This window comes from Vanessa cardui, chromosome 15 (assembly GCF_905220365.1).
Source record: "Vanessa cardui chromosome 15, ilVanCard2.1, whole genome shotgun sequence".
Taxonomy (NCBI): Eukaryota; Metazoa; Arthropoda; class Insecta; order Lepidoptera; family Nymphalidae; genus Vanessa; species Vanessa cardui.
The window spans coordinates 6,786,271-6,812,332 of record NC_061137.1 but is presented as its reverse complement, the minus strand read 5'-3'; the positions used below and the strand labels follow the sequence as shown (position 1 = coordinate 6,812,332).

The 26,062-nt window shown below is 35.1% G+C and overlaps 1 protein-coding gene across 2 annotated transcripts in view; it reads right to left on the bottom strand.

The window, feature by feature from the left end:
- LOC124535947 (semaphorin-2A) overlaps positions 1–26,062 on the bottom strand; it is a 220,792-nt gene that overhangs the window by 6,019 nt on the left and 188,711 nt on the right. For both annotated transcript variants that reach the window (XM_047112363.1, XM_047112362.1), the window contains 7 exons: positions 22,052–22,322; positions 20,010–20,240; positions 16,754–17,012; positions 15,594–15,748; positions 2,858–2,958; positions 1,938–2,110; positions 447–638 (listed from right to left, as the gene is read on the bottom strand). In XM_047112363.1, coding sequence (XP_046968319.1) covers positions 447–638; positions 1,938–2,110; positions 2,858–2,958; positions 15,594–15,748; positions 16,754–17,012; positions 20,010–20,240; positions 22,052–22,322 — 1,382 coding nt within the window. The remainder of the gene's footprint in view (positions 1–446; positions 639–1,937; positions 2,111–2,857; positions 2,959–15,593; positions 15,749–16,753; positions 17,013–20,009; positions 20,241–22,051; positions 22,323–26,062) is intronic.

Here is a 26,062-nt window from a genome sequence, read left to right as displayed (position 1 = left end):
GCACAACTCATTGTTGTTATTTTTAATATTTTATTGTTCTTTTTAAATTCGTGTAATTGTTGTAATTGGGAACAGGCTTACAAGTAAGCATTTTTCTATTGAATTTGGAACTATATTGCTTTAAATAAGAATGGCGATTTTTTTGTAATCTTATAATTTAAATGTATAAGTTACAATCACATTCTTTAATAGTACATATTTTAAGAAGAATTTCGAAAAATATCGATCAAATGAAATAATAATAATAAAAAAGTATCGAATAAAAAGTTTTTCATTTCAAGTAGTTTACAAAGACATTTATATACCATATATACAATATATCGTCTATCTACGATTCCTCACGGGTAAGTCTATAGTTCAGTAGCTATAATGTAATGCTATTACTAAAATTAATGTACATAAATATATTCTGCTATGTTTAAATATATATATACCAATGAACTTACTTAAAAGTAATAGGATGCCTTCCTTTATCTCTGGAGTAGTGAAACCACGTGACAGCCCTGGGTTGCAATACTTCTGGCATCTTGACGAAGCTGCCGAGGTGCAGGCTTTGACCCCAAGTTGCCGACACGCTCTTGCGGGCGATGGACGAGTCACATATGTCTGCTGTTTCATTTGCCACGTCTTGTATTAACCTGTGGGTTGAAATGTAATGAGATATTTCCATTTAGTTCTATATTTTCGGAGATTTTACTGCTTTGGAATTTGTTCATGCAACTACATGAACTACATTAACAAATAACAAGCAATGTATTAACGAAAAGTTACAACAATTATACATCTTCCAAGTTATACATATATAAATAATTAAACAACATAAATCAGATTTTAAATAATTCTAATGTTTGCTCCCAAAGTAACATTTCCTAAAAATAGGTTTATAAAGTTGTCGAACGAAACGTGTTTAATACTATACTTACGTAGGCCCATTTGTCGCCCGATGATCTAGACTATAGTCTTATTTTCTATTTTTTAAAACATTTATAAATAAAATAATTGAGTTTTTTTTAGAAATAAGGAACCTAACAGGTACCTCCTAAGTGTCTACTTAATATCCAAGCTTGGCAACATTACAGCAGGCCGCGGTTAGTAAGGGGAAAGACTACTTACGATACCAAAGTAAAGAAACAGATCACTCAGGCCAACAATCAGGCAACTCAAAATCACAAAACGTTCCCAATTTCAATGTATTTAAGTCTTATTAAAAAAATAATTGGGGAAAATAACAGTCTAGAATTGCACATTGTAAATTAATTGGACATTATTGGAGTGTGTTTACAATGGATGCCGTTTATTCAATGCATGAAGCACGGTCCAAAGTGTTGTCTGATTAGCTAATAGAACGTACCATAATATTATTAAATTTCATGTTGCTCTACGGTAACACGTTGCAAGCTTTATTACGCTTTGTTGAATATGTACAAATGTATGTATAGTTTATAAAACGAAAAAGTAGCTTAAATTGAACAAAGGCAATTTAAACTGAGATACAATGTTTTTACAACTGTTACATTATAAGCAAGTCAAGAATATATAATGAGATATTACTAAGCTCAAATATTTTGTTTCGATTTATTCGTGCATAATATAATTTAAATACTATTCATGACACTTATGAAAATAGATACAGACAAAAGAAATAATTATATGTATGTTGAAGTTAAAAATAAATATCTCTTGAAAATAATCTATACTAATATTTGCTAATTATTACCTATAAATGTGAAAGTAACTCTGTCTGTCTGTCACTACCAAACCGCTGAACCGAATTTGATGAAATTTGGTATGAAGCAAATTTGAACTCCAAGGAAAAACATATGCTACTTTTTTGCCTAACACATGACAACTAAAACGTGAGTAAAGATGCGGGCGATAGCTAATAATCAATAAACTATTCTCTGACTATGAACTATTGTGATCCTATTTAAACTTACCCCGGCATATATTCGCGGCAAACGCCAGCGTCCCGGTCCCATCCACAGTAGGGATCGCGCGCGCAACGAACGCATGCATCGTAGCGGCGCGCGCACAGAGCCAGGCGTAGCTGTAGCACTCGTCGGTCTGACCCAGCGTACAAGGACCCGTGCACCCGCGATATCGCCATTGCCTGTTACAAGTTACTCGATGATTTATCTGTTTTTGTCAAGCATTTGTCAGCCATATTGCATATTACATTTGTGTTATTTATTGTGAATAAATGGCATATCGGACACAATCGGGAGAGTTTTATTGTTATATAATAGGTAGGCGGACCGACGGGCCCGATGTTAAGTGGTCACTACTGCCCATAGACATTAGTGCTGTTAGAAATATTAACCATCCCTTACTTCGCCAATAAGTCACAAGGTCGTCATTTAGTCAGTTTGACATATTGCCATATTTACATAAAACAAATACTGTTAAGGGTATGTTGTAGGTTGTGATACCATTGTATGACATACTTGTGTAAAGTAAGTTTGTTGGATGTTAATAAATTAAAAAAAAAATGTATTTATTGGTATGAATTTTTGTGCTTAATGATTTTATTTGAGCTAATATATGAGGTTTAATTGTTATCTAAATTTTAAGAGCATTATATAAAGGAAAACTAAATATTAAACATTCTAATATGTGTTACTATTTTAGAATGTTTAATATCGGGTCGGTCTGGTTACAAAACCTAGTTAAAAATATTTAATACACTAAATGCAATTAATAATTTTTGTAACGAGTTGTCTGTAATCACTAAAAATCGAGTACATGCTGAGTAACACTCGAAAATATTTTCGTCATCAGTGTTAAAGTTTCAGCTTCAATTTTTATCACGTTCATACGTGAAAAGCGGGTGTTAAAATGCAATTTATTCTTCACATACCTGAATTGGTTCGCCCGGAGTAACGTCGAAGATGTCAAGTAAAGCTGACTGGCTGTCGCCGTTCCGAGTCCATTGCACGATTTTATGAATTTTACCTTCATCTGTAACAATCATGAATATATTGGAATGTCGTTTGACTTAATTCACTTAAATGTTATGAAACGTTGTTTTTAATTTTGTGTGCTAGCAATGTCACATCGCGTTGGTAGTCTTTAAAAACGACAACGTATGTCTACACTGTCATTGTTAAATAGTTATTATATTTCGTATGTACTTTAACATTACTAATAATTACTAGCAATTAACATGATTGAGTTTAATAGTAGTTTTTGTAATGAAAGCTTTTTTCAAAAGACTGGTTTACTTTCTGGGATAAAATACTTATTATTATATTTTCTTAAACTTTAAATAAAAGCGAAGTTGGTAAAAAATGAAATGCAACCTCGTACAATTTAAAAGACCGTTCAATAAAATGCAGTTTTTCAACACGCCTAGATTCTGCTCGCGGCTTCGCCTGCGGGTTGTGACGTCACGTGTTCGGTACATATTTTCCGGATAAAAAGTACCTATGTGCTACTATAATCGATCTCAGTACTAAATTTTATTCACGACACGTTCAGCCGTCCTGGCGTGATTTAGTAGCAAACATCCATTCAAACTTTCGCATTTATAATAATAACGTTTGTTCGTAAACAGGACTGAGAATTGTAATTTGATACTTTCGACGTGATATCTTTTAATTAATAACATTCATCATTTTAAGAAGTTTAAATTTCGAATCTCTTCTTTAGAAGATATTACGTAATAGAACCAATATGTAATAGAAATGTAAATGGAACAATTCTTATTTAAAAACCAACACACAAAAACATCTTGTTTTCGTAATGTATTATTATAACTGTATACACTTTAGGGTATAGTTGTTAGTAAAGTTATTTGTATTCAATAAAAATTCGTCAGACATTCGTAGTTTTGTATAAAAGAAAAATATTACAAAATAAAAGTATCATATTCTAGGTACAACACCAATTACAAGTTAGAATATTAAAGTGGTTTAGTTTAATATATAACATCTATAATAAGAAACATTAAAATGTTAAACCCCTTTTGATGTCCTTGCGTTCTAGATATAAAAGCATCTTTGTATCTTTTTCATCTCTCCCATAAGCTCGTTCGTTGTAATTAGGTTTTGTGTAATTGTGGAGGCAGCGTCTAGCCGTAAGAGAAATTACAATGGTTCGTTACATCGGGGATCAATTAGTAAAGTCTGCAAGGCGACTGTTTATTGTGTGTATTATGCCTTTTGCCCGTAAGTAACGCAGGAAACGTTCGCTTTCGAAATACCCATTCGGAGTAAATTAATTTTGTAGACGTATTAAACTTTTGCATTTCTTTGTTTTAGAAGTTTTCAATGAAGTTTAGAAAACAAAGCGACTAAAGATAGCGAAGCAATTAAACCAACGACGATGATAATTAAATATACCTCTGCTATTGTCATGATAAATAATATTTTATTTAAGTCTTATTATAAAACGTCAAACAAATGATCTATACAAATATTGTAAAGCTGGAGAGTTGGAATAGTCGAATGTGCTAATCTCAGGATTAGTTCTATAGCCGAGTTATTAAAGAAGTTTATCTGAAATGTAACTCATATGAGCCTAGCTACCTAGTCTGTCAATTTGAAATCAATTGTAAGTAATATGTACATATTTATGTACTTTACAATTACTTTGATACATTTGTATCCAAGTTGAACGGGTTTTAGATATAAACAATAAAAACAATTGGATTGTAATATGTGTCAATTATGTAAATTTATAATCAGTCACATCAATAAATAATATAAATTACTTATTTTTTTTATAATAAGAGAATGTATTGATCTCTGATTTCTTAAAAAAAAAGACCAGACAGCCGAACTGGCGGCGGCAGATAGCGTGCACGAATATTGCTATGAACTCAGTTTTCGATTACTTAGAATCAGTCATTGAAGCGTTTAACAAACCACAAGCCATTAAACGAGGCATGCAACGAACCAATCGCGATTGTTGGTTTGTTGCTTTTACTAAACATTGGCGAATGGTTGAAACCACGCCGACCCCCAACCGCGAACTGCACTGTACGGAACTTGATACCACAAAATCTGTTAAAACAATAGTTGACCATTTATTCTAACGACAGCCAGATCATTTGGAACTAATTAACAACAAAATTTGTACTGTTGGTCAGAGTTTATATCAGAATCAAAAATATTGTACCGAGTTTGATTACGTTGCTTCAAGAACTTTTGAACTGTCAGTTTCATGACGCGATATGTTTAAAACGACAGATTGGAATATACATAGATTCTACCGAGAAGAATCGCCACGAAATTCGGATACTTCATTTCATATATCTCGTCCGGTTTTAAACCCGCAATCTTCAAGATTTACGTGTTACAATGAGCGATTACAGATTTAGGGTACAATACTGTAAATATTCGAATGATAATAGATATTTATGATATTATATATTAAAATACAGTATGGAAAGCAATTGTGTTTGATACGTGATCAGGGTAAGTGCCATCTCTATTGTTAACATAAGGTCGCAGAATGTAGCCTTACAAAACGACCATCAAATTAATATTCGGACCACGAATCATAATAGCTAATTGGATTAGACATGTACCAAAATTACCTAACACAGTTGCGAACAGTAATATACTGGGTACGTGTCATACTTAGGGTGATCAGCTTTGCAATGTTGAAGTGGGATTTGTTGAAGATGTTGAGTATAATATTGGATTTTTGTTCTATGAAATTGTTACATTTTGAATCAAAGGATCCATTTTATTTTATAATGCTATCAAATAAAATAAGTATTTGTGTTCATAGTATATAATAATAAATTTGTTATATTTAAATTAATGTTATAATTAGATTAATTAAATTATAATTTTTCCTGCAATTTCATTAATATTAATTGGTATCGCATGTTTAATTTGCTAAATGAAAATTAAATATAGCGATTACTGGACTCAGAGTTCTGTGTTAATCCAGGTCGTATTTATTTCGATCAATTATTATCATTAACAGATATTTGATAAGTTGTTCTTATTAGATACATTATTACCACTTTATTTGATTTGTAATTACGATATTCGTTTCCTTATATTAAGACTGTCATCCCTAGCGTACCGTCTGTTGTGCTTGTACTTCACACTGCCATCCCAAATCTTCACTGCTATTGTGTTCGTTAAGTTATAGTAGCTACGCTATAAATCAGTTATTGTATTACGGTCGTTCGTAATGAAGCATACTCTCGGTTGTGTTGTGCATGCCCGACTTAGATCAATAGATATTAAATAATAATAACAAGATTATATTCTGTACTTTACAATGATATCAATTTTATAATATCTGTAATTTAAAAATATCTTAGGTGAACAAAACCGCGGCTTACGGCTCAGAAGCAATTAATGTTTGAGTTCGAAATTAGTATAAATCGAAATATCAACAAACAAATACATATATGTAACAATGTGACAACAAAGTTATATTATCATCCTTATAACGTTACTTAAAAACAAAACTCATAATTCATTTTAATTTTTTAATTAACATATAAATATATAGTTTAAATTATATGTGATACAAATCTGATATATATTAAAGTTAGGAATGGTTCGACGTCACGTTAGTTAAGGGACCAACTACGAGTCAGATTGACGTGAACAAGCACTAGCAATTATGTTCCTTGAATACTGCACGAAGTAAGTTAACATATAGAATTTTCGTACGCAAAATGCTTGACAGATTAAATTGCCCTTCGAATATGTAATTAATCAATTACATATGTTTAATAATTGATGATTGCTTTGCTTTCAAATAGAAATACAAAGTGTTTTATTGGCGATATAATCTTTGCCCTGAAGGTACAACTAAAAATTGAATTACCAACGTAATAATAATGACATTGTACTTTACCTTTTTAAATTTAAATACTAATTTAGTTTTCTTGTCAATAACAATTTAAATTATATTTTTGTTACAAGAATGGTTTAAGGGAAATTTAGAAAATGAATACATTTGACTAGTTACGTTTTTAATCGGAACAATGATTAAACATGAATCTGTATACTACAATGCGTTGTCTTGCCGACTATCAAGTAAATCACTTTGTAGAGAGAATATGTAATTATGCTATGCCTGGTATGGCCATAGCGGATTAACGTCCTTAGTGAACCTCATGAACTATAGCTAACAGACAATATATGTAATCAAAATAAAACCTTATTAATCAATTTAAGCGTATCATAATGGAAATGAGAAGTCCTAGAACACAACGGTTCTAATTAATATTACATAGAAGTTGGCTTTGCTTGTTTTATTTTTGCTAACATTGTAAGATATTCCATACCTTGATAATACATTTTTTTCATTTGTGAGATATAAAACATTAATTCCATAAATGATAAAGGAATTTTAAAATTACGTAGAGATAGTCTGTAAATAAAATAATTCAATGATTCAAACAAATATTTGAAATGAAGAAAATAAGATTATAGGTAGACCATTTATGAACTATGGTGTATGGATACTGTATACTGAGACATTATGGAACATTGGGTAACTGGTTCCAAACCAATTTTTTTAATTAAGAAAAATTAATCTTAAAGAGCACACAGCACAGAAAACAAGCACTTTCATATCATAATAATAGTTTTCTATGCAGGTTTTACATTTAGTCCGTGAAATGTCAGTGGTAATTTTGCTTGAGATAGAGCTTAAGATCTACTTTAAGCGGGCCAACAGCACGAATATTGATAAAACGATTATATATTCTTGTATTATTTCCATTGAAGTTTTCTAATCTTAAGTTTCCGAAGCGTTTGTCGAAGATAGACTTACGAATCTGAGCGAATCTAAATATTGAACGCTCGTTGGTCGCTTAATGCTTTATCGGCTGCCATTGCTCAATAACGATTTAGATCAAAGTAAAATTAGTTAATTTGACACCGAACAGGGTCTCAGAAACAGAAGGTAAGATTTGTTATATATGTATATATGAATACAGTACATATAAATTCTTGTGAACATTTTTATCGCCTGTGGGGGAGTCTTTCATTTTAGTTATGTCGATATTTCTAACTGCTATGTATTTTTATTTAATTTGGTTCTCGTTAAGAGTCCTTGTCAGCAATTCGATGTAACATTTACTAACAAAGCTGTTGTTTTGGCGTTGGTGATTTATTATAAGGTGCTAAATGTACCAATCTGCCTGCCTATTTAAAAAAACTCATTATTTAGCCAACATTAAAGCCGAAATACTTTCGAGATTCAATTACAGTCATTTTATATGCAATTGAATGCGTGATTAGTATAGGGGTATAATAAAGGATAATGAGAAACATATTCAGGGTAATTGTGCTAACGTAAAGCTGCCATAGAAGGTAATTACCCGATACCTTAATATTTGGCCTTCGCTAGCGTTGTATAGATCTAATCATAGCTCAACCCTAATCACCGCCTCAACTGCGGAAAAAGCCTGAAATTAATATTAAATGTGTTCGTTTTAGTGTTTTCAAACAACTGAAAATAAGGTTTACGAAAGAATGTTAATTAATTAAATATTGCTTACTAACGGTTTCTTATTTAAACGCAGCAACGATACTCATGGATGACAAAATATTATGTCAAGAAAATACATTGTATGGAGTAAAACCTCAAACACATACACATTCGGCCATTGTTTAATAAAATGAATAAAAAAATATTTGAGAATATTAGGGTAGGATTGTTTAAAATTAGAACAAGACACAATATATGTAGACATTAAGATAACATTAGATTTCAAATCTGAACAGATTTTCCAATAAATGTCTGAGTAGGCACGAGGCTTTCAAATTTAGTTGTAAGTTTGTTAACTACCTATTTTACATACATGGAACTTTCATTGACATTTCTCGCATAATGTATAAGCCTTGCTTCATGTGAAGATCAAGTTGATGCGATAATAGAGTACAAGGGAAAGCGTTCAGTGTATTTGTTAGTAAATACGCGAGCTCGTTTGGGGTAGGAGGCGCAATTCGAATCTGTTTATGGCAACCCTGTTACACGTTTTAAGCTTTAAGACGTGACATGTAGTAATGTGAACAAACAACAATTCTCCAATGGTAACATTCTGTGGGATTTTAATGAATAAGTGTATAATCGCTACAGTTTGATCTATGTCATTAGGAGTAAGTTTTTAAATACAACGTCAGATCAAAGCTGTGCAAAAAGTATTTAGTTTAAAGTCTCCAGATGTCACTGTACCGAAATGAAATCGCGCTAACGTTTGGTATTGTTGTAAGTACTAATGAGAAATGTTTGTGTATTCAGTTCAAAATTAATAATGTATACGTGAAGAATAAAGTATCAGTGTAAAAAGTAAAGAGTTTTACTGCGTTATACCTGAATTAAGCTTATATACAATAAGTTTGTTTAAAATACTATAAAATCGTTGTTATACTATAAATTCATTGCAACGCAGGTTGACTTACATGATTCTCATTTAAGTTATTATTTAGGAAACAAGGGAAAACATGTAAAGTTGTATATACTTTCCCTTATTGTTATATATTGTCTGTGGCTGGTGTTTTCTATTCGTGAAACTATAATATTAACTGTAGCAAAGAAATTGTAAATAAAACTATTTTTAAAAACACTGCCTGCGACATAACGTTTGTGTTTTTCTAGATTAAACAATGTTGTTTTTCTGCACTTGAAAAGAACTTCATTTAAATTGTTATATAATATAATGAAGATTTTTTTTTTATTAAATTGTTCTAGAATATAGTTGATAAAATAAATTAATGAAATAAATATAAATACTCCAATATTATAAACGGGGTTTATAATTATTATGTTTTTGGAAGTATTTTCTTAATTTTACTTTCATAGATATCATTTCCTTATATTTTTATTTGAACTATTATTTATAATAATATTGTTTTTATAGCAGGCAAGCTTTTTCTTACCATCATACGACTTTTTAATTAAACCTCGAAGAAGTTAATAGGATTATTGTACAAAAGACTGAAGCGATAATTTAATATCTTCCTCGCGGTATACTCGTATTTAAGCAAGGAAAATTAATTAGATTCAAACATCGATACTGTATGAATGTAATCCGTCTAATGTTAAGGCTTATAAATTCCCTTTCTTATAGTCATTAATTCCGATCACAGTCGGGTCTAGCAAAATAATTAAACAATCCCACATCGGTTGTGATCGGAGATTCCCTGTGGAATATCTTCGTCTTTAGTAACGAATTAGGTACATAAGGTAACACGGGGCACGTCTCACCGTAAACTCTTTTAGGGCCGCGTCAAATGAGAAACATACAATCAGCAATACAAGAAAATTGCGGTTTTTCAGAAACGCGTGCGTGTTTGACTGGCGCTGTAAAAAGTTTTTTTTTTTATAAAGAGATGAAAATGTTCACGTACAATTTCATGACGCAACACGTAAGGTTGAAACGTAATTTGGTACAAAAAGTTAAAGGTTATAATATATGTTTCGTCTAAATCGTTGAAAAATCACAACAAAATGTAGAACTCTTTATAATCCAGTATTCTTATAGACTTGTATACTTATAAGTTTATTTTCAATAAAATTGAAGTATTCGTAGCAAGGTAAGGGTTGCTGCAGATCGTAATTATGTTTTTATATTTTCCTGGCCAATGATCAAGGAACCTTCAATAAAGGTTCAAAGAAATAATCCAGCAATCCAATAAAGATTTCGCTTCGACAGACCTTAAGTGAAAACTTTTTGCGATCCCCCGAACAATATAAGTTTTATTCCTCGAAGTGGTATAAATTCCCAAACACAAAGTAGCTCTAACATCTTTATTGGTTTTCATAAAAAGTCCCTGCTTAACCTATAGATTCTCCAGTAGCCAATTGGATAGGTTTTCCTTTAAATCCACCTCTCACGCCTTGACGGTTTTACCTATCGACTTTTTCATGTTTCAATACGAGCCGTCCTCGTAACATTTTTATCGTTCAACATCAGGAACTAATGTGCGTTCATAAACAATTTAAGGTTGAATTCTATAAAACAGATTCACAAGGCACTAAATAATGTTTTTTTCATAACGATGTAGTTTATAATTGAGTTTAAGAAAGATTAGAGAATTATTATTTTGTAATTACATACAATTATGTTCAAAGGAATTTTGAATACATACTACTTTACAACTTAGTATAAAATTAGTAATTTTATTCACGCAGTATAATATAAACTCGCGATTGATATCGACAAATTCGTGCGGACTTTTATCACGAATTGCAATATGTATTTTATAGGCACCGTAAATCGAAAAACGCGGCTTCTAACGTTTGCCTACGAGCTCTCCACTGACTTTTATGAGATTTGTCGTTAGAAATTTTATGTGATCGAATGAGCCTTTTGACCGATTTTATACTACTTATGATTCGATCGATATGAATAATTTCTGTATTGTGTCAAACATCCGCGCCTATTAGCGTTTTGAATTCGATGTATTCTTCTTTTGAAGGACACAAAGTCACGAGGCTAATCGATAAAACGTACAATGTTTGTAAAACTCAATAAAACAACACGATTCACTTCGAAGAGCTATTTATTTGTTGGGTTGTAAAATAAAATTTTAAGCATATTTCTGTGTTTCAAATTTTATTTATCAAATATAAGTTCGTTTTCAATTGTTAATTTTAATGAATATTTGCAAAGAGAGAAAGCTGTGTATTTGTTTTTTCTTATTTTATAATAAGCGAAAATTTATTCCAAACACGTTGCAAAGGTGTATTTTTAAAGACGGTTTTCGGTAGCCAAAGCATTAGGGATGCCGCGACCGCGCCACCCCAAAAAATTTCTCGCCCGTACACCTTTTGATATTCAATATACTGCGGGACCTAAGCAATCCTTTGATGAGATGTTTTATGCAAAAAACGTTGGGCGCCTTTAGCGGGGCGCGAATAAGCGTTCAAAAGTGAACGCATTAGTATTCCTGATCCCAACGACCACGGCCTACCCTCCAGTTTTGGGGGAATAAAAAAATCAATGTTTATTCCCACTGGACGGGATTTGAATACTGATTACGAACATACTAATTGTTTGTGTTTGTTTGAAATTGAAATCGTTTTTTATTGGTTGTTAAGTTTTAAATCTGTTTAGATTTAGATATCCTACGAAATTATTTGGGTAAATAAATGCAATTAAATTATCAATTTTAATTAAAATGTGATGTATTAAAGTTGAAAGAGTTTAATATTTAATATTATTCACATTTGTTTTATGTGCGTTGCAAGTTGATGAACCCCGAAGCGATACTACGTCAGAGTAACTACAAGACGCTTTGGGAAGAATATTTCCTCGATTTCAGACAAGGATCGCAATATATGGCGTGAGAGGATACGATAATTTAACCACCTCCACATATCATTTTACCGAAATCGCATTTCATGTTTATGGTAAAACTTGGACTTCATGCACTCAGCAAAATGGGTTTCCGATACTTATAAAAGCGATATCGTATCGTACAGCTAAATATAATATACTAGTATACGTATATGGTAAGTAGATTGCAAATTACCGATCCAAGCGTACATAAATTTGAATGTTAAATTATTACGTGCCGTCATGGAGCGGTCCATATCTTTGTCGAAATACGGCAATGAATTCTTCGATATATGAAAACTGAATTTTGGACCATCAAAGGATCAGCGTTTACGACTTCGAGTGTAATGATGTTATCAAACGGCTATCATATTTCCAGTGGTGACTCGACCGTAAAGCCGACTGTGAATTTTAAATCGTTTTTAATAGCCCCGTATCTCGCATGTGACGTCAAAGCTAGCTTAGGGCGAGTTGCGTACTATTTGATTTCCCAGTTTTTGGTGAACCAAACCACAACAATCTGCGTATGGCGCATATTATAAATAACTTTTCTTTTATGTTTCGAAACGTTGTAATTAAGTTTTGAGACCGTTGTTAACACGAGAAATTGTCTGTGTGTGATATGTTAACATAAATATTGCGTTCGTTGTTTACAAAGGCGCCCTTGATACTAAAGAGTCTCAGTGTTGACGTCAACTCGAGGAATTTAATTAACTTTGTTAACTTCTAAATACTCTTAACGTCTTTGATACCTCGGCTCCCTTCCATTGACAAACAGGGGGCTATGTACATGACAGTCACTGTCAAACTTTCATTAGGCCTACGGACTCGGAGTTGTGTGGCAACAGTGATTTAGGCGCGATAAAACAAATGGAATGGAGCGAGACGGGCCCGCATTGCGGGGCATCATACGCTCATTTCTCATTGTCTGCCGGCACCTCGAGCGCCGCTACAACTTTGCCGGTACTATAGCGGTACCGCGCCGATTCCGGTGCAGTTTAATGCATATTATAACGCGGTAAGCACTCGAAATGGGCTAAGCGGGAAAGTAATATTGCGGCAGACAACTCGGCACGAACGAACTCTTTATTGAAAGAGTAAACTGTCCTTTTACACGAGACGCCTCCAGGCTCTTTGTGTTGTTGGAATTTCGCTCAACTTATTCGGTACTTGAGTGTAAATAATAGCGAACTAAGAGAGATGCAGATTTTTGAATATTACCTACGAGTTATACTATAATTTGAATACTCATAGTTGTATTTATTTTGCTCACAAGGTAAACGAAAGTTTGTCATTCAGTAGCAGCTGAGATAAAAGAATTTATTTTGACCTAGTTAGTTTCAGTGCGCTTTGTAATCAACGTACCGTTAACCACAATGTGTTAATACGCAGCAAAAGGCTTTGCTCAACTATCGAACACAGAAACAAAGTTACATTATGCAGATTAAGTTAGAGTAATTATTACGGTACGTGGCTAAAGCACGAGAGGGAACGTCAAAGGTAACGCTTAAACAATTTAATATTCCGCACACAAGCATTTCAAATGCCAACTCAAACGTAGCTCTCCTTTCGTAAAAGTTGTTCCGTAAACGAACTCCCCCTTCGTTAGATATCTACGTGAGCTTAATCTATTCCGTAGTCTCGCGGTAGGGCTGTTCGTTCGAGAACGATTTTCGAGGAAAATTGGTGAAAATTGCAACAACATAGGCGAAAATTACCACTCGGAGGTGTTGTTTAGACCGGTGGTTCGAATTTATATGGCGTTGAAAATGTGACGTGAGGTCTCTGCGGTCTACGTCGACCTGCGAGCGCTCTCTACATTGCGCCAAACGACTACGAAAATGTGGTTATGTACGCCGGAACATATACCTACGGCGCGATTGGAGCTTGGTTTACAAACATAACGCAGACACGCCGTTTGGAAATCGTTTTAAATATTGATACGGAACATTTATTTTAAATTCACGATTACAGGATAAGCGTCTAAAATGCCTTGCAGCCGTCACAATTTATACTACAGCATAACAGGCTCTACAGTCGTGAAACACAGAGTTATGAAAAGAACAATACAAGACCGTAACAGAATTTTTAAAGCGCTAAAAGTGAAATTCTCTCTCTGCAATGCCAGGGAACTAGCCAAACGGGCATACAGTTTAAAAGCTTTAGTGCAAGCTTTTAAAAGTTAATAAATTGAGTGTTGACAAAAAACGTTAAAGAGGTGTTGCACACGCTATTTGGCTACAAACAATGAACGTATAATCGGTTTTCCGTGTTTTGGACTAAATCCCCCTGTTTCGTTGGTAAATGTGCGCCGGGAGGTAGCGGCGATGGCATTCGGACGAGAATCCGAACGTCCAGCCGTCAGGGCGAGACGAATTATGGCCTTTGTGTCACTTTCACTCGCCGCTACTTTTTAATTTCCCAGTACGCAGGCATTTTTTAATTCCTACGCTTTTATGAAATTTTATGTCCTCTCGCGATTGTTCCCGGTGTCACCCTAGTTCGGGGCCTCGCTGATTGTTCTCAGAGCCGGTTTACTAATTTATTTCATACCGTACTGACACTCATAATTTGTTGAAATAAATTTTGTAATTTTATTAAATAACTTAAGTTTGAAATCTTTGTAACTGAAACGTTATTATAAAAGTGTTTATGTTCAACGCGGGGCGTAATCACAACAAGTATATATAGAATGTGATGCTGTTTGCGATGCACGGCTTGAACTGAACACTTCAACCCTTATCAATCAATATCATTGAATTACGTCAGTCATTTTAAATCATATTCAATAATACCATCCATGTTTATAACCTTTGGATATATTTCAAATATCTTTGTTTCATATTTATTACCTTCGCGCCGGAGAATTTATGTTGATATTATGAATAACTAAAGCAACTTATACCTGATAGCGGAACGGGAGAAGTGTAATGTATTCAGTTTATAGCCGAGTTCTCTGGGGATTGAATGGATTAATAGATTTTCAGCTAATATTATTCAAATAATAATCCAGCTCGGAAGTTTATTGCGTTAATGACATATAAATGTATGAAAAACGTACACTACGATAAATTTGATATTGTTTTAACGCGTAAACGGAACAAAGTTTTAATGAAAATATAGTGATTTACGAGTGTTTATTATGTTACTGAATTCTCTCTTTCTGTCATCACTGATTACACGTACGAAAGAACAAGACACAGAATCATTTAATTAATAATCACTAAACAACGTTTATAGGTAACAATTACGTTACTTTTATATTTTTCACGTTTGAACGAGACATATGTACAAAGTCAATACATGAGACAGAGATAGATATACTCACTAGTGCCAGCGTAGTAGACTGTGTAGTCGAGCTGGTGTCCTAACATGTCCACCTTTACTCTGTCTACCACCAGGCGGGTAAAGAACAGGTCTCGTTTGTAATATATTGGTTTTTCATGTTCGTGCGACACCGCACTGTCCATCAAGGGATGCGACCTGTGAATACAAAATATGTATATAAATAAAAGTTACGTTTTATGCAATTACAAAAGGTTATCTGTATTATAAATCCAGATTCAATTATAAATATTTTTGAAATTTAGGATGGAGCAGTAAAATAAATTAACATTATTCTGGCAGCCTTAATATCTCAATATTTTTATTTGCACCCAATAGTAACCAAATAGAAAAGATCACTTCTATTCTGGAATTTTATTTCAAAAATTAATCATAAAAAAGAGCTTAAAACCCCTATCCACCGACGCGGTTGATTTTTGAAAAATATAATTTACCTGAATTAATTAATAAGTAAGTGAAAATCATTGAAATGTCAAACAAGTTCTAAATTTATGGTTATTTATAAAATATTATTAATATTGATATGTCTGCTAATTAAATATGTGAACGTAATGAAAACGTTTATTTCAGAATGAATAATCAGAGGAGTGACATATCGAAGAGACAGGAAACACGAGGACAACACACGCGAAGCGGGCAACGAGCGTAACGTGCCGCCATCGCAGATAAAAGCCGTTACTTCAACGCCAACAACAGCATACTTCATTTAATTAAAAAAATTCAATCTAGCTCGAATAAAAATCTCTATGTATTATTTTCGCCCGACTGGTTCAGGTGAAGTGTTAAAATCTCAACGCTGAGGATTATGTAAAAAGTGGGAAAAAAAATAATTGAACACTCCCGAGGCGAGAGCGCCGGATAATTAACAGGACGTGTCGCTAGATAAAAGTGCCTGTGGATTTCAATGAGGGCGGCAACCCGGAAAGACTAGTGCGACTGTGTTCAAAATGTGACAATATTTAACGCGAGCTTAATCTTCAGTGTCATGAAGCGTTAAAATAAAATCAGTTTATATTTATTTTATTGATTGATAAAATAATTAGAGTAAAATCTTAAAACATAGCTTCTTTTATCTATTTACGAAGTTTCAATACTAAAAACATAATAAAAATCATTATTAAGACGTTTTCATAAATGACTTACCTTATAAAATTAAGTACTGTGTCAGGCAGAGATGCGGTGTCATTAACACAGGTCCCAGGTCTTGGTTCAGGGACTCTGCTGCTGATGACGGGCAGCCACGCTGAACTGGACGTCGCTTGTTCCTTGAATTTGCCTTCAAATGCTTTCTGAATGTCTCCAATTGTGAATGTACAAATTGCAGAACCCATCAGCCCAGTCGACGCTGTTGTGAAGACTCCGTAAAAACGGCTGTCATCACCAGGTACCTTGTAGATACTCTCTGCCGGAGAAAGGTTTCAATTTGGTAAAGATAAAAATACATACTGCCACAGTTAATACGAAGTGTAGTCATTCCAATATTTTTTATAATATGTTTATTTATATTAAAACATATCCAATTTGTATAAACCTACTCACACAAAAACATTTTTAAATAATTAATTGATATGCAACACACATCAGTGAGTATAGAAAGTAAATGGGCTTTAAGATAGGAATTTTCAGAATTTATTTTATTTTCAGTGGTGGAAGTTTGAATTGAAATTAATAATTCCCGATGTTAGAAATCTGGACATCGATAAATGATGACAAGCTATAACTTTTTGTGTTAATAATTGACATCGATGTTTATTCTTCCGATTACAAATAAAAGGACTTCTGTATTTTCCAGGGATATCACAAAGTTAGCTAATTAATAAAATCGTATTAGCAATAAAACACTTAATAGTCATAATACAGTAATATTAGTTAGTCATTATCCCAAATTCGCCCTTATATATTACATTCAGAATAACCTTACGTACAAAGTTAATATTTCAGTAAAATGAGCGCGCTTTTAACGCCTCCCTTGAGATTCTAACTGAAATTTGTTCGATAACTTAGTGAGTTATACTGCGTAGAGTATTTAATACCAGGTAATAGAAAATAGAGTAAATATTTGATCCAAGATAAACCTTCTATTATTATTGTTGAACATATTTTACTATTTGGGTCTATAGATATAAAATGTTTCCTAATATATATTGATTGTTTATTGTGAATAGTGATTATTTTTTTTTTACATTGAAATATAAAGTTAATTTAAAATGTAATTTACGTAAATACTTAATCGTAAACGCTGTCATATTTCTGCAAAATACCGTTCAAATAATTCAAATTATCAGCGCTAATACAAACCTAATCTATGCACAGTTGTCAAAACTTCGCCGAGTTCGCTATTAAATTACTGTAATTGTGGTTCCGAACTTTATATCTCCATGTCACCAGACGTTGCCACAATATTAAACTATGTAAAGCAATTATAACCGTCAATCCGCTTTGCAAAATTTATTTTAATACACAAAATGATATCCATAATATTCAGCGTTCATATTATTTATGTAAGATTAAAAATATTCTTAAGAATGGTTTTGTCAGATCATAAATAAGGCTTGTATTAAATTTAGGTGAGGCGTAAAGCGATGTTTTGGGCGAAAAAAGCAAACACATATTTTACAAACACAACACGAAACAGTTGTCAAACGAAAGCTCGACGCGTGCCGACTATAAATATATTACTCTTGGCCTTATTATTTAAATACGCGATATATGGAACACATGTTATGTTAAATGTTATAATGTTAACCTATTTTTAATTAGAACAAAATCAAGATCAATTATAATTTATAAAAATATACGATGATATTTGTTTCATAGGTACATATTTCGCAAATTTGTTTTAAAATCTAATAAACGACCAAATAATATACAAATCCAAATTGGAGCAGCATGGTGGAGTAAGGAATTGGCTCCGAAAATCTTCTACAACGAGCAGAGAGGCCTTAGCCGAACAATAAGACATTAAGAGGATGTAACTTGTTTTTATATACTTTTTACGTATTATTAAAATTCAAATTACTTATGAAATACAGGATGTTATTCTTAAAGAAATATTAATTTTTTTTTTTAACTCTTAATGTATTTGTTTATTTGAGCATCAAGCTAATTTTACACAAGCATGTGATATATTAAAAAATCTAAAATACTTGTAGAAAAATTAGCGCATAAGGCTCAATATGTATATCCATCACAAGTCATTAGGTTGCAAGCAAAAGCGTATTCAACACGACTGTGGCCTATAGAATGTACAGCAACATAAACGTAGGCTTAATCAAAGGGAAGTCAGATTATCCGAAGTTTGCTTACGAATCTAATCACGCTTAAACGTAAATGTACACAGCACACACTCGAATGTAGCTATTACGTCCTCATAACTTATGCAGGAATGCAATAGGGGCGCGTGAAAAACCGTGGTGAAGGCTGAGCGGTAAATGTTAATATTATATGAGCGCAGTGCAAGCCCCGGCTTCCGAGAGGAATTGGCTAGACTTTTGTCGTTTTAAATCTTCCTATGCACTATTGAATCGAAGTGAAATGTTTGCTCGAGATTGACGGTGACTGTTTGCATGTTTGGGATTAGGGTGCAGCTCCGGAGTTAGTTGTCGAACTTCGGTAAGTCAGTCTGGATACACAGAATCGTACTTTGAAGTGGTACAGAAAATTGCTACAATATTTAACATTTTGTATGTAACTGCGGAACAGATAGAATTTTTGCTTTGTGCCTTAAAATATATGATTTATGTATTGCAGTGAACTACCAATCATGGTAATAATTATGTTTAATTAGAATATTTAAATAGTGATAACACACGTTTTTTCTCAATTGGACGTTATTTGAAAAATTAAAAAAGTAGCGTCATATTTTCGGCTGAGAAAGGTCTTTTATTATTCAAAATATTGTTGATTGAAAGAAATAACTGGAATTGTTTGTCATTGTAAGCCGAGGAAGTGTTATATTTGTCAACAATAACAACAGCCTGTAAATTTTCCACTGCTGGGCTACGGCCTCCTCTCCCTTTAAGGAGAAGGTTTGGAACATACTCAACCACGCTGTTCCAATGCGAGTTGGTGGAATACACATATAATAGAATTTCTATGAAAATAGACACGTTCAGGTTTCATCACGATGTTTTCCTTCACCTTCAAGCACGTGATTAATTATAAATACAAGTTAAGCACTATGAATATTTAGTGGTGCTCGTCTGGGTTTGAACCCGCAATCCTAGGTTAAGATGCACGTGTTCTAACCACTGGGCATCTCGGCATTCATTATTCGTATTGGGATAATGTGTCATTGTGTGTGATACAAAAAAAATGGTTATGATATATTTAACGTAAAATATCTTTGTCGCAATTAAAACTAATAATACATTTATAAACTGTTTGTTATGTTACTTACGTATCTCATTGAAGTAGAACGGGAATTCTCCTGGTATGCTGCAGTTGAGACGAGCCTTTAAGTAAGTGGCCCAATTCTGGTTGAGAATGTTCTTCCCGCCAGTGTCGCGCTTGCAGACTCGTGCCACTCTCGAGTACACCGCCTTGCCACAGTTGATGTACTCCACGGCCGTTTCGCGGAAGAAGAAAAGCACGTACTCTCCAACGTCGAATGAACCGACGAAGTTTGGTTCTAATACACAAATAATTAAATATTATTTCAAATTATTTATTACCCCTTAATCATGCATTATAATTTTTAATATGTATCCAATAAAATGCAATCATTTCGAAACATTAGTAATAGTCAATAAACACGTACACAATAATATCGCTGTCTACTAACAAAGAAACAAAAATAATTAATTTATTTAAATGTTTAAATTTAGAACTTAATAAGTAACATCAATAAATTAGGCAATACACTAACGTTACTGTTAATTTCAATAAATATTATAATGTAAGTCGAAAGGTTTCATTGCCATGACATTACATTTAACTGCTAACATTATATTTTGGTTTAATTACAAACATAAATTTTATATATTCGCAGCGGAGCGTTCCCATGTTAATACCATAGTATCAAATTGCTGTTATTCTCTGTGATATGCAATAAATATTAGATGAAGCCGTGTGTCAATTATGTCATATATGAGGCGTTTGCTGCTCGCATTAATACGTGCTCATTTGTTGGAAGCCGAAATGAAATCGCCGCGTGTTAAGGATTTAAGACACGTGACACTATCGCCATCAGGACAGCGGTATAAGTCCTCATTCATACTGTATTGTTTCCATAGGTGAGATTATCCCGTATTTAATAAAGCTAAAGAAGCATTAAAATTTAATAAGCTTCGAAGCCTTTAAAATTTATGCCGCAATAAATTATTTGATTGCTATTAATAGAGCTGATAAACCGGTCTATTTTTTATGAAAAGACATTCAATATGTGAGATTAAATGGCTTTTAAAAAATGCTTCCGAGAGGATTAATAAAATGAAAATATTGAATTAGCGTTAATGTATTATTAAAATTGTCATTAACAGTTTCGATATTGTTTCATTTAACGATAAATTTTGTACTTATTATAACAGCCCTTAAAATGATGTTATAAATTTATAACTATTAATACAATGATTAGTAACGAATAATATATTAATTAGTTATTAATTATAATATATTGATATATTGTAACATTTAATTTTTTTCGATACATTATCTAGTTATGAAACAATAGTCCTAAATTAGGCTAGGTGAATTATATTCGCTTGATCGAAGCGTTACGATCAGAATGGCTTTAATATACAATGGCACGTTACCACAAATACGGGACTAAAATCGGTCACATGCATTATTTAGTTAGATGATGTTGCTTTGCGAACTATACGTGATTGCACTATTGTTTTCTATGAAATTATTTTCATAACTTAAACCGATGTCTGTGATTATATTTATCTTGATATAAATTAAACGTGATCAAAGATTATAACAATGATTTTAATACATTTAGTGTTTATTGCGCCCTCGAATTTAACGATAAAGTGACGATACACAGTAAAGCAATTATAGGGCAAGAAAATTTGTCGCAGCATTTCCATTTTCGTAACTGCGCCACCCAAATTAACGGGCAAAGATTGGGGCACATTACAGCTCGTTAGAGCGAAAACAGTTTAATTTCCATTGTTTAGTTGCGAACAGGCCGATTCCAGTCTAATTCGTGTAAGCGCCGATAATTTGTATCAATTGTTCTAATCATTACCAGCAACCTACAGCTGATTGCTGATCAGTGATGTAGCGATTCACTGATTAACGAATTCATTCATCAAGCTTTCTAGGACAATGGTTGCGTCTATCATATGTTGTTTGTATAATAATTAGTTGGGATAGAGCTGATATTTGTGCACAAATTTTGGCAGTTCCATTGATTGGATTATTCCATATGTAAATGTTACATTAGGATCGAGTAAGGTTCTAGCTTATCATGGTACAATAATATAGTAAACTCACTGTCCAGCCATTTGGAGTCGTATTTCAAAGTCCGCTTAAAAGAAAACTCCCGACGGCCCGTAGTCAAGTTATGCAGGTCGGTTCTGAAGATCACGGTGTCTGCTTTAGTGAACTCGGCATTAGTTCCCGAGTACAAAGCGGGCAGGGCGCCAGGGTTGCCTTTTTCCACCCACAAGGCAGTGGAGTTGTCGGCTGGATCGTACGGACACTTGGCGACGCCCATGCCGATGCCCGGCACGTACTCGTGACGCGGCAGGTGCGTCAGGTTGGACTGCAACAAAACAACTCCATTTATTTTTATATCCACCTAAACTGTTCTCCCCTTGAACAAAGTGGGTGCTAAATACGACCTTAGCGAAAATGTTTGCAGAATGACTACTCTGAATTTATATTAAACACGACGAATTTAAAAATTAAATATATTTTTACACTTCGATTTTATGTGCAATTAATCAAAGGCAATGCAAAAAACAAGTCATGTGAATTTATGCGTCTAGCGCACCGCCCTCCAACTGGCCGTACTCGAAAACACATCTGCGACTAATTTTTCCAAAAAATCCACGTCCATTTCACGTCCGACGCGATTTATTGACCGAAACTTATTATTTGAAAGGAGCTCGAATATTTTCAGCATCGTATAGGCGTTTTCTACCGAGCTCCTCTATTAGTATAATGCGATGGGTGGCGGTAAGGTTTTCGAAATTATCATAAAATTACTAAATGTAGCATAAACGTGGGGTGGGCAGCGAGGCCCGTCGCGGTGGATTGAGACTTTATGTAAATTTTAACGACGCTGCGACCATCGGAGGCACCTGTGACCCGCCTTCCCCTCCGTCCCTCGCTTAGCCCGCGGCACCTGTCGAAAACCTATGTCGTTTTTATTTCAATAAGCCGAGGATTAAATTAGCCGTGCGAGGACGTGCCCCCGACGGACGCCTTAGGCACAATGGCCTTTCCTTATTCTTTACTTTCAACTCTTAAGTCGGGTAAGTACACAAAGGATATAGTGTATTTATCATCATAATAAAATAAATCATGATAATCTCGTGTTCAAATGGAACCAGTAAATACTATTTAATTAAATTAAATGCTAAAATTAACGAACCTACATGACAATGATTTTGAAACAATTAAATAATTAATTGAAATTAATTGAAACGTGCTGGTTGAGCACGTCCAAATGGCTACAGATTCCGTGCTTCAGCAGATTCCATCCGCAGAGATCATTATTCTGGGTGACTTTAATGCTCACCACGCAGAATGGCTCGGCTCACGCACCACCGATCATGCGGGTAGATCTGTTCTGGACTTCGCTCTAGCATATGATCTGACACAACTGGTCAACTCGCCAACGCGAATACCGGATGTGGAGGATCATACACCTTCCCTGTTGGACCTTCTGCTGACTTCACATCCGGATGGCTATCAGGTTATCGTCGATCCCCCTCTGGGCTCGTCTGACCACTGTCTCGTCCGGAGTACAGTGCCGGTTGTGCGGTACTCACGGCCTCGCTTTGTTGGGTGCCGCCGAGTATGGCACTACAAGTCAGCAGATTGGGATGGGATGCGGTCTTTTTTTGCATCTTACCCATGGGAGCAGATTTGTTTCTCGCCGGATGATCCGAACGCTGCTGCTGACTCTGTTGCCGATGTGGTGCTTCAGGGTATGGAACTATTCATTCCTTACTCTGCAGTACCCATCGGTGGCAAATCCCAGCCTTGGTTTGGTCGCTTCTGCAAAACGGCATCACGCCGAAAGTGGGAACGCTATCAAACCTGGGCTAATGCATCTGCGTCTCGTGATGTAAATACCAGCGCATTTAAAAAGGAATACAACTCTGCCTCTAGGTCCCTCAAAAACGTGATTGCTAGGGCGAAGACGGAGTACATTGGCAGAATTGGCGAGAGACTGGTGCGTCTCCCTTCAGGAACACGAGCGTTCTGGTCTCTCGCTAAGGCTGTCTTAGGGAATTTCTGTCAGCCATCTTTTCCATCTCTGCACAGAGACGGTGAGTCATTGGCCCATACCGCGAAAGAGAAAGCTGATCTTTTAGGCTCTCTCTTCGCGTCGAACTCGACTCTGGATGACCAAGGAAAATCTCCACCAACAATTCCGCGATGTGATACCACGATGCCGGAGGTTAAATTCCGGCAAAGTGCAGTTCGTAAAGCACTTCTTTCCTTGGACATTCATAAGTCGAGCGGACCCGATGGTATCCCTCCAATCGTGCTACGGACATGTGCTCCCGAGTTGGCACCGGTCTTAACGCGTCTTTTCCGGCAATCCTACACATTAGGCGTCGTCCCGAATTCCTGGAAGACAGCTTTGGTGCATCCGATCCCTAAAAAAGGCAACCGCTCAGACCCGTCCAATTATAGGCCTATAGCCATCACCTCCTTGCTCTCCAAGATAATGGAGTCCCTTATAAACTGCCAGCTCCTGCGGTATCTAGAGGTGAACCAGCTGATTAGCGACCGCCAGTACGGTTTCCGTCGGGGTCGGTCAGCCGGTGATCTTCTAGTTTACCTTACTCACAGGTGGGCTGAAGCAGTTGAGAGCAAGGGGGAGGCATTAGCAGCCAGCTTGGACATAGCGAAGGCCTTCGATCGTGTATGGCACAAAGCGCTTCTTTCGAAGCTTCCTTCCTATGGGCTTCCCGGGAAATTATGCAATTGGATTACCAGCTTTTTGGCAGATCGGAGCATCAAGGTCGTTGTCGACGGTGCATGCTCTGACTTAAAATTCGTCAATGCTGGTGTTCCACAAGGCTGCGTTCTATCACCCACTCTGTTTCTTCTGCATATCAATGATTTGTTGCAAATCGGGAACATTCATTGCTATGCAGACGACAGTACCGTTGACACCTTATACACCGGCCGCGCTAATATTTCTCGGGAAAACGTCGAAGAGAACCGGAACAAACTTGTGTCTGAAATCGAGTCTTCATTAAACGAAGTCTCGAATTGGGGCCGGCTAAATCTAGTCCATTTCAACCCCAAAAAGACGCAAGTTTGCGCGTTAACCGCTAAAAAAACACCATTTGTCGTATCTCCACGATTTGAGAACATTCCGATAGCCGCTACAGGTAGTATCGGAATACTTGGCGTTGATATTTCGAGCCTCGTTCAGTTCCGCGGTCAATTGGAAGGCAAAGCCAAATTGGCTTCAAAGAAGCTCGGTGTGCTCAGCAAGGCGAGACAGTATTTCACGTCGGCCCATCGCCTAAAACTTTACAAGGCGCAAATTCGGCCTCACATGGAGTACTGCTCTCACCTCTGGGCGGGTGCTCCCCAGTACCAGCTCCTTCCATTTGACCGCATCCAACGTAGAGCGGCTCGAGTTATCGACGATCAAGCCCTTTCCGATCTCCTTGATCCTTTGGCTTTGCGTAGAGATGTCGGATCACTCTGCATCTTCTACCGAATTTTTCACGGGGAATGTTCCGAGGAATTGTTCGGATTAATCCCGGCTGCTGAATTTCACCTTCGGACATCTCGCCAAAATTCTAAGTTTCACCCGCACCACCTTGATGTCCGAAAATCCACAACAGCGCGATTTCTCAGACATTTTCTGCCTCGCACAACCACTTTGTGGAACCAGCTTTCGCCGGCGGTTTTTCCGAACCGATACGACATGGGAACCTTTAAGAAAAGAGCCTACTCCTTTTTGAAAGGCCGGCAACGCACCTGCAAGTCCCCTGGTGTTGCAGGTGTCCATGGGCGGTGGTAGTCACTTTCCATCAGGTGAGCCTCCTGCTCGTTTGCCACCTATGCCATAAAAAAAAAAAAAAAAAAAAAAAAAAAAAAAAAAAAAAAAAAAAAAAAAAAAATTAAGGTGTCAATTCGAATTACGAATATGATCACAGTTTTCACTAACTAATATATTTTATTCGTGGATGTAAAGTCCTTTACTTTATGTAGGTAAAAGGGTTTTTAATAATCGCCTAACCAGGCGTGAGCTGTATTAAATATGGTCGTCGAAAGAAAAGTTTTCACTTGTAGTTCGATTTT